Source organism: Triticum urartu, chromosome 3 (genome assembly GCF_003073215.2).
Source record: "Triticum urartu cultivar G1812 chromosome 3, Tu2.1, whole genome shotgun sequence".
Lineage (NCBI taxonomy): Eukaryota > Viridiplantae > Streptophyta > Magnoliopsida > Poales > Poaceae > Triticum > Triticum urartu.
Window position 1 is genome coordinate 3511465 of NC_053024.1, and position 9940 is coordinate 3521404.

At 48.7% G+C, this 9940-nt stretch overlaps 1 protein-coding gene across 1 annotated transcript; it reads right to left on the bottom strand.

The window, feature by feature from the left end:
• Nucleotides 1–2586: 2586 nt before the first annotated feature.
• LOC125547475 (keratin-associated protein 5-3-like) lies at nucleotides 2587–3400 on the bottom strand. The gene has a single exon (XM_048711335.1). It carries the CDS (start codon nucleotides 3239–3241, stop codon nucleotides 2822–2824), a length of 420 nt encoding a protein of 139 aa, XP_048567292.1. The 5' UTR covers nucleotides 3242–3400; the 3' UTR covers nucleotides 2587–2821.
• Nucleotides 3401–9940: the final 6540 nt, after the last annotated feature.

The window sequence follows — 9940 nt, forward strand, 5'->3', positions numbered from 1 at the left end:
GTAGGTATTAGATACACATATATTTACATAAATTATTAGTAAACATTGAAAGTCTTGCATGAAGAATAATTAGGAACAAATCAGACATTCGTTGTGCGGCTGTACATACCTAAAACAATTAAGGTGCCCGGGCACCTAGGTGTCCCAGTTAATTTATCTATATATATATATATATATATATATTGTATTTGCCTATGAGTACACATATAGCTAGACTCTTTCATGAGAGTCCATTCTCCTCATTTCTTCATATCTCTCTCCTTCATATAGGCAAAATTGTCATGTGAACGGGCTATACGCCTGCTATTGTAGAGTACTTGTTCTAACGAAGCATTGACTTTGACGAGATCAAGATTGGCAGATTGATCCTAGATTTACTTGCAACTGGCTCTTATTAAGTGGTGCATTAATTGCTCGTAGTGTCCAGATCGCATGAATTGACTTTGATTTGGTCTTCTCTAGCCCCATATACAATTCCTGATTTATGTTAGTCTGGTAGTAGGGCGAACATTGACTTGTTATCTGCAAGTTGCGGCAAGAAGACACGGCCCTCGGTGCATCATGTGACTTGCTAACTGTTGCTCAATTCGTTTTCGAAACTGATCATCCTTGTGATTCATAGGTTCCATCACGTGACATGATATTTTGGAGATGAAGGGACGTCCGGTGCTTGCGTCATGCATCCATCATAATTCATGAGTGCACTTAATAATAGTAGAAAAGAACAGTTACCTGAACAAAGAACATAACGAAGGCGCGCATCACTTTCTAGTGTTATTGGAAACTACAACGACACACAAATGCATACTTGGATGGACATGTTGATGTAAACACACACGAGCTCAATGGAAGAGGGAACATATAACAACCATAATTTGACAAGTTAAGGGTATTTTGGGTGGTAGTCCATTAAAACTTAGCAAGGCCAAGAACGCGCCGGGGTCATCGACGAAGGCAGGCGGACCGGGCAATTTGACGCAGCTGCCCCACACCATCTACTCGGACGCACATGACCGGCGATCGCTCCAAGATCGCTTCCTTCCCTGTATCACCACCGACGCCCACCATCTGGTGACGTCGTCCTCGTAATACTACCCTCCCTCACGTAGAAAGCACAGTCTCTCCTCTGGTTGCTGTGGCCTGTGAGTATAGAATCGTACGAATCAGTACATGCATGCACTTCAGCCACATATGCTTGCTAGTCCAACCTGCGGACGAGAGCGAGCGCCGGGAGGAGGGCAAGCAGGCGACAGGATGACGGATGTCCTGGGGCGGCGGCCTGCAAGTGACCTTGGGATGGCCGAGGTTGGGGCGGCCCGCGATTGCCTGCAGGCTGGGTCGGCTGCGATTGTTGCCGATACATGCTAAACTCGGAAAGTCATGCTTGCTGTAATGAACTTGTAGGTCTGCATCACGGATGCCGACGGTGGCCTTACATGCTATGTTCTCAGTGGTGGAGCTCATGGTTATGATTTTATATTTATGGACAATATTGTTGTGTTTGGTGTGAATTTGTTGGATATATGCAACTTTGTTGGATATGTATGCATGTTGAACTTTGTGGAGCTACTACATATATTGTTGGATATCTATACATGTTGAGTTTGGTGGAGCTATCTATATTGTTGTTTCAATTGCAGGGCTGTTACAGCAAACAAAGCAAAAAGAGAAAAATAATTTGGCATATAAGCCGAGTGCAGTACTCGAGCACTCAGCATATATTATCTAAGCCCGATCGCCCAGAAAATGCACTCGGCTTATATTATATAAGCCGGGTCGCCCAGTTAAAGCACTCAACTTACAAAACCGTAAGCCGTATAGCCTAGAAAAAGCACTTGGCTTATAGAAAGCCGAAGAACCAAATGGCATCTGCCGGTTCATATATAGGCTGAGTGCGCCAAGCCGCCAACTGAATACTTGGTTTACATTGGAGGCGTGGCAGCAGTTTGGAGCCCCACCATGTCAGGAAACACCATGAGATGGCACTCTGAATGAGCACACTTGCCACGAGTGTCGTGTTGGAAAGCTTGTTTGTCTTCTGTTTAGTTCATCTTCAAATATTGCTTCTTTTGCTTTTCAATTGATCCATGGTGATGTATGGACCTCCCCTTTCCAAGTAATACTTGCTATCTCTGTTACCTTGTGATTTTGGATGATTCTTCTCATTATGTGTGGACGTTTCCCCTTGGACGCAAATAGGATTTTCTACTAACTCTCACCTTATTTTACTCCTATGTATCTACGCAGTTTGGCCATTCTATCCATGCACTTCAAACAGACAAGCACTCATAGTCTAATACATACAGGCCTTGACTTCGGTACAAAAAACGGTTTTATAAACGCAAGGTCGGAAGCATTCTAATCATCAGGGGAAGGTGATTTATTTTACATAAAAAGGTCATTTTCCTCAACAATGAAAGAACGTAAATGGCACGGCGAAGGCACGCATCACCTTCAAGTATTACTGGATATTGCAAGGACACACAAATGCATACTTTGATACACAAGATGATGAATACAAGCCAATCAACACACATACACAAGCTCCATGGAAGAAGAACATTGAAGAACGATAATTTCACACCATGTCAACTTTCTGAAATTTCTTTCCTTTTTCATATTATTATTCAGTATAGATAAACAGAATGCAAATCCACAGCTAAAACGCTGGAGGTGATGCGCCACGACCCATTAATTCCTTCTATGCCATCCCACAGAACGAGGTCATGGCGGTTACGAAAGTCTACGCACGACTACAACGAGCCATGTTATTTGCTATGTATGCAAGGCAGCCAATCAACTACATGCATGTTATTCCTAGCTAGGCATGGCGGCACCCTTTCTTCTTGCAGTTGTTGTTGCAGTCCTTTTTGCAGGTGGGATAGCACTGGTCGAATATGCTGCGCGTGCAAGGTCCACATTGTAGGGTGCCGTCGCTGAAGTGCATGCAACCCCTTTCAGCCACAGAGTTGCAGTCGCAAGTGCATGTGCCGTTGCTACTGCAGCAGGTACCCTTTACGTTGCACTCATCAAGGACGTATTTCGTGCAGCCCCCTCGAGCTCCGCCACCACGGCTGCAGTAACCACTGCAGCGTGTTTTAGCCTCTGCCTCACAGCTGGTACGGCATTGAGTCTCGCAGTCGCTGCATAAAGGCCTCGGGCCCCCCAGGGAGGACGTGATCAGCATGGAGAAAACAATAACAACTGCAGCAGCAAGAAGAGAAGCACCACCTGCGGCCATTGCTGCCAAGCAAGCTTTGTATCTTGAGAGAGAGAGAGAGAGAGAGATAGAGAGAGAGAGAGAGAGAGAGAGAGAGAGAGAGAGAGGTGAATATGTGGAGCAAGAGAAGGTGTCAAGATTGGAGATGTGAATAAGCTAGCTGGTGAGTTGCTATATGATATGGTGCGCCTCCTGATACCATATATAGGCTAGCTAGCTTGCGGTGGAGGATAAGTGGATCTAAACTACATTATATGGATGGATGATTATTTAAAGCAAACGGCACCATGTTACAGTCTGGCTAAAAAATGTTACAAGTTGGCTTGAGAAGGATCACTGGGCTCCATTAATTTTCCGGCACTGTCTTGAACATCTCCAATATGAGCTTTCACAGCTTCTTTTTCGTGGCTCACCGATCAAAGGGGGTAGTACTAGAGACCCCCCCTCCCCCCCCTCCCTCGTGTCGCCCCGCTCGGGCGACCCGAGGGGCGAAACCCTACCCCCGCCGCCGCCTCCCTCCCCTGCTCGCCCTCCCCTCGCCGCCGCCGGAGACTGCTGACGCCGAGCAAGCTTGGCGCGCAGCCGATGAAGGTGGCGGCGGGGCCCCCGCCGCCTCGCCTCGTCCGTGGGGGGCTTCTAGATCTGGGGCGGCGGCCCCGGCTGGTGAGGCGTCGCCGGCTTCGGCATCCGGTGGCGCGGGCGCAGGTCGGCGGTTCTCGGCCGTGTGGATGACAAGATCCCTGAAGAATGCAGGCCAGCGCGCGGCGGCTGCGTGTGCTCCGGCTGCGTCAGATCTGGCCGTCCCCACTGCCCTCCCCCTCCAGCAAGCTCCTCCCGTCCCCAGATCCGGCCTGCCTCGTCGAAGGGCCTCGGTCTGCTCGGGTGGGAGTGGGTGTCCGGATGCAGGACCAGGGGAATCCCCAGCCGCCTTGCCGGCGGCGACGGCGGCGACACCCACGGGCGCCGCGCACCTTCCCGGAGGCGCCGATTCAGGTCTTGCTCCCCATTCCCCTCCCCTTTGTCTCCCGGGAGAAATCCTCAATCCTGTTGGGCAGCGGCGACGCCCTTGGCGCCGTAACCTTCTTGAAGGCGTTGTTGTGGGAACAAAGATGGGTTGTGGGCTTCGCTGTGGTGTTGGTGGTGTGAGGCGGCGGCGGCAGTGTGCGTCCAACGGTGGCGGTGTCTTCCTTGGTGCTGGGTCAAGGTGTTATGGTGCTCTTCGCCGGGCTGCAGGTTATTCCTCCGGTGCCCTTGGATCTTCCAGGACAGGAGGGGATAGGGTTCCCCTCCTACGGTGGATGAACTTCAGCTCGTCGAGCGAGCCGAAGCTCCCAATTTGGTCTTGGCCCTAGCTGTTGCCCATTGGTGCATTCTGACCGCTCGTCCTCTTCCAAGTCAGAACTTTGGCATTTGGGGTTGCTCTGCTCTAGGTGAGTTCGTCGTCGGCATGCCGGGAACGCCTGGTTCCGCACAAGTGGTTTCTTCGAGGCCACCCATCTATGCTCTAGGGTGAGCATGTCCATCGATCAACGGTGCGGCGCCTTCAAGCCAGGCGAGGAGGCAGGGGCCTTCTTTGACGATGGATCTGGATGGATGTGTCTTTCTTCAAGCCCAGGTTTTGGCAACGGCGTGCCTTGCATCGTCGTCGGTGTACTCTCCTGACCAGGACTTCGCTTTCGCCTTGGTTTTCGGCGTGCAAGAGGATAGTGGCATCTCCAAGCTATATGCTTTTCGCCAATCTTACTAGCTTGTTGTATGTGCTCTGTGAGCTGTTTCCTGGCGCCCCTATATCTTTGCTGTTTGTTTTATTTTCTTTAGTTGGTGCTTGGTGTTGTTTGGAGTTGTAATCCTGGCCGGTTGATGGCTTTGTTAATTCAAAGCCGGGCTTTTTTGAAGCCTTCGTTCTAAAAAAAGGGGGGTAGTACTAAAATTGCTTGGTAACACTGTTTTGGGAACAATCACTTGTGCTGTGTACTTTTCTTTTACTCCAGAGAACAACCACTTCACTGGCTAGCTTGACACTTAACCTAAATGCACAAGTTTTGGAACCCCTAATTACTTATCAATACGAAGTTGTTTAGGGAAGCATTGACTTTGACGAGATCATGATCGGCGGATCGATCCTAGATTTACTTGCAACTGGCTTTTAGTAAGTGGTGCATTAATCGCTCGCACTGTCCAGATCTCATGAATGGACTTTGATTTGGTCTTCTCTAGCCCTCATCTTGATTTACGTTAATCTGATAGTACTTTTGTGTTAGTCTAATAGTAGGACGAACATTAACTTGTTAGCTGCGAATCGGGGCATGACGCGATGCAGCTTGCTGCATCACACGTGACTTGCTAACTTTTGCTCATTTCGTCTGCGAGACTGAGCACCATTGTAATTCATAGGTTCCATCATGTGACATTATATTTTGGGGACGTAGGAACGTCCGTACTTCTCACTACTACGTCTTGTAACACTGTTTATAACTTATATTTTGGTAGCCTGAATTACTTATAAATACAAACTTGTTTAACGAAGCATTTACTTTGATGAGATCAAGATCGGCAGATCGATCTTAGATTTACTTGCAACTGGCTTTTAGTTAGTGGTGCATTAATTGCTGGCACCGTCCAGATCACATTAATTGACTTTGATTCAGTCTTCTCTAGCCCTCATCTTGATTTACTTTAATCTTGTATAGCACTTTTATGTTAGTCTCGTAGTAGGATGAACATTGACTTGTTAACTGCGACGCACGGACTTTTGCTCATTTCGTCTGCGAGACTGAGCCCTAATGTGATTCATAGGTTCCATCACTTGACATGATATTTTGGGACATATGAACGTCCGTCATTCATCCATCGAGGCTGTGACATCATGCCCTAATAGTAGAAACGATACATACTAACATGCAAGTCGAATACTTCATGGTGATGCATGAACTGACTTTATTAATTTGGACTTTTTTAAAAGGTGGATGACCCTCGGCCTCTGCACGATGCATGCATCTATTTTATTAAATATTCACACAAGACTTTTTTTTTGAAATGGATCACTATGATTCCATAGCTTAACCTGGTCCAGCCAAACTGCTGGCAAATCGGACGTTTACATCATTCGGCAGGTCCTTAGACCAAAGCTCGTGAATTACATGGCGACTAGCACCAAAGGCTGCTAATCCATGAGCAAGACTATTACAAATTCTCGGGGCGAAAGATTCCTTCCGGAGCCAGGTTAGCGGCATTGCTTTTCAGGGCGTTGACAAGCACTTGACTATCCAGCTCCACTTTCCACGTTTGTCATGCCCCAGTTGGAGACCGCCTCCAACGCTCTAGAGCACGCTTCAGCTTCCGCTTGCACCGGGGATGCCACATGATGAAGGTACCCCGCTCCAGAGCCCCGCACATCTCCTGCTTGGTCTCTAATGACGAAGCCCCAGCCTCCCGTTCCCTGAGACGCAAAGAATGCCCCATCACAATTGATCTTCAGGCTATCCCCCTCAGGTCTGCTCCATTCAGATATACGGTGCTGGTTGGTGGTTGTGCTATGCTGGCGGCCGAAAGCGAGTGACTCCATAGCCCAGTGGTTGATCTCCGCAGCAAGATTGTCCATCGACCCAACCTTCTCGCCTGCATCGGTTTTGTTCCTCCATGTCCACCAGCGCCACAGCAGGCAAACTACTAGGATCTTTTTGTCCTCCGGCAACTGGAGTAAAGTATGCATCAGTGCATGTGCGTCAGAGCATGCGCACATCTGTTCCCGTATGTGTTCCACTTGCAGCAGTCGCCAGAGACTCTTGACCTGCTTGCATCTCAGAAATAAGTGTGCTCCATCTTCATCTAGGCGCTTGCAGCAGACGCATAGCGTCTCGCATTTGATACCCCGACGCTTCATATTCAGTTTGAGCGGAAGGCTATTATGAGCTAGGCGCCATATGAATTGTTGGATCTTTGGTTGACAGGGCAGCTTCTATATGTCAGCCCACTCCCATCGGTTTGGCAAAGCATTTGATGTCCCTGGCTGTTCTGCGTCCCTACCCTTAATATAAATTTGGTAGACCGACTTAACTGAAAAAACTCCCTTGCTGTCATGGTACCAGGCGTAGAAATCCTCCCATTCTTCTCTAACCGGGGTAGCCAGTATAATGCTAGCTTCCTCAGGGCTGAAGATGTCATTCACTAGGGTTCCATCCCAGCTTTGTGTGTCCGGGTCAACAAGTTCACAGACTCGGGTGAGTAAGCAGCCACCCCTGGGAGTAGTTGGAGTCCTCATTCCTTCTCTGTTCAACCACGGGTCAGCCCAAATTCTGATTGAAGTGCCATCCCCCACTCTATAAATTAGTCCCTCCTTCAATAGCGCCACCCCTTTCAGAATACTTCTCCATGTGTATGATATGCCTGGATAAGCCACAGCCTCTAGAATCGACGTTCTGGGGAAGTATCTAGCCTTCAAGACCCGGGCGCAGAGGGACTCTGGTGCGGTTAGCATACGCCAAGCTTGCCTTGACAGCATAGCGATGTTAAAGCCGTATATGTCTCTGAACCCCATGCCACCCTCCTTCTTCGGTTTAGTCAGTAACTCCCAGCTTAACCAGTGCATAGTATTGCTCTTCTCCTGCTTAGCCCACCAAAATCTGCATATCATCATGCCAATTTCCTCACATAAGGTCTTGGTCAAAACGAAGCATGACATGGCGAAGGTTGGAATGGCTTGCGCGCAAGCCTTGATGAGCACATCCTTCCCCATCTTAGATAACAGTCTCTCTTGCCACCCCTGGATTCGCTGCCAAATCCTCTCCTTCAGATACTCAAAAATTTGCTTCCTGCCTTGGTCGACATACACAGGGAGTCCAAGATATCTTTCTGTCCTTGCTTCAGCTCTAATATTTAGCAAGTTGAGCACCTCATGCCTTCTCTGACTCCCGGTATTCTTGCTGAACATGACAGACGATTTCTCATAGTTTACAATCTGTCCCGAGAAAATCTCATACAGTTGTAGCACATTCTGCAGAGCCATAGCACTCTCACGTGTAGCTTTAATGAGTACTAGTGAGTCATCCGCAAATAATAGATGATTAATGCTCGGGGCCGCATTGCAAATACACAGCCCGCTCAACGTTCCATATGCTTCCGCCGCATTCAGCAGAGATGAGAACCCTTCTGCGCAAATAAGGAAGAGATACGGTGACAACGGGTCACCTTGCCTCAGCCCCCGTTGTGGCACGATCACATCCGTGTAGTCTCCATTCACCTTCACCCTGTAAGAAACTGAGGACACACATAACATAATTCTGCCAATCCACCTCTCATCAAACCCTAGCTTTCGCATCATCTTCTCCAGAGAGGTCCACTCAGCACGATCATACGCTTTGCTCATATCAGGTTTAACCGCCGCATATCCCTCTTTGCCTCGCCGTTTGTTCTGCATGAAGTGTGTACATTCATAAACTAGAAGTATATTGTCCGTGATTAACCTTCCCGGTACAAAGGCACTTTGGTTAGGTGATATAGTTTCCGGAAGAATTTGTTTGAGACGGTTAGCCAAAACCTTGGAGGCCAGCTTGTACTCCACATTGCTGAGGCTGATTGGTCTTAGATCTTTCATGCTATCTGGGTCCTTTACTTTGGGAATCGGCACTACACATGTCTCATTCCACCCCTCCGACATCCCCCCCCCCCCCCCCCCCCCCCCCCCCCAGCAAGGGCCTCTATGGTGTGGTAACGTCATCTCCGACAAATTCCCATCATTTCTTATAAAACACAGCCGGCATGCCGTCAGGACCCGGAGCTTTGAGGTCCCCTATACTTTGCAACGCCTCACACACTTCCTCCTTCGTGTACTCTTTCTGTAAGAGAACATTCATTTCAGGAGTAACATGTGCATCCACACGCGACAGTAGCTCATCATATCGGCCCCCTGCACGAGAAGTAAAAAGGTTCATAAAATAGTTAGTTGCAACCTCCTTGAGTTCCTCCTCCCTCTCCACTACTCTCACATCCTCCCTTCTAGGTTTTCTGATCCTATTCCGCCGCCGCCTCTCCGACGCTGCAGCATGAAAAAAATTTGTATTCCTGTCGCCCCACTTCATCTAGTTCACATGTGCCCGTTGTTTCCAATAGGTTTCTAATTGATCCTCCAACCGGCTTAGCTTGAATCTCAGCATGTGCTCCCTCCGGACCTGCTCATCACCGATGCTTTTCCTTCTCTCAGCCTCTAGTTCTTTCTTCAGTCTGTGAATCCTTTTCTCCAAGTCACCCAGTACATTCTTACTCCAGTCAAAAACTTCCTTCAGGACCCCCTTCGCAGCCCCCGCCACTTCCTGCCCTTCAACAATCTTCTCCCGCTCCCAAGCATTCTTCACTATCTCCTTACACCCTTCTTCCTCGAGCCATCTTGCTTCAAACCTGGGCATACGATTTTGTGTGGCCTCTCTCCAGACTGCTGTTGCTCCGGCCGTGTCAATTATGACCGGTCTGTGATCTGAATGGTGTGGATCACCGTTGGTCACCTTGTAAGCAGTGAACGGTCACGCCATGCTTGGGTAGCCACGGCCCTGTCAAGGCTCTCTTTCACATAGTCAGCTGCAACATGGTTATGATTTCTCCACGTAAATGCATCTCCTATAAAACCGAGACCATCCAGTTCGCACTCTTCAAGCGCTGATTTGAAACGATCCATACATCCTTGGCTACGAGGGACCCCTCCTTCCTTCTCCCAACCGTGAAGTACCT

What these genes read in the sequence shown, in the direction of transcription:
- LOC125547475 (XM_048711335.1), bottom strand. Translation starts at nt 3,241, where the DNA reads ATGGCCGCAGGTGGTGCTTCTCTTCTTGCTGCTGCAGTTGTTATTGTT.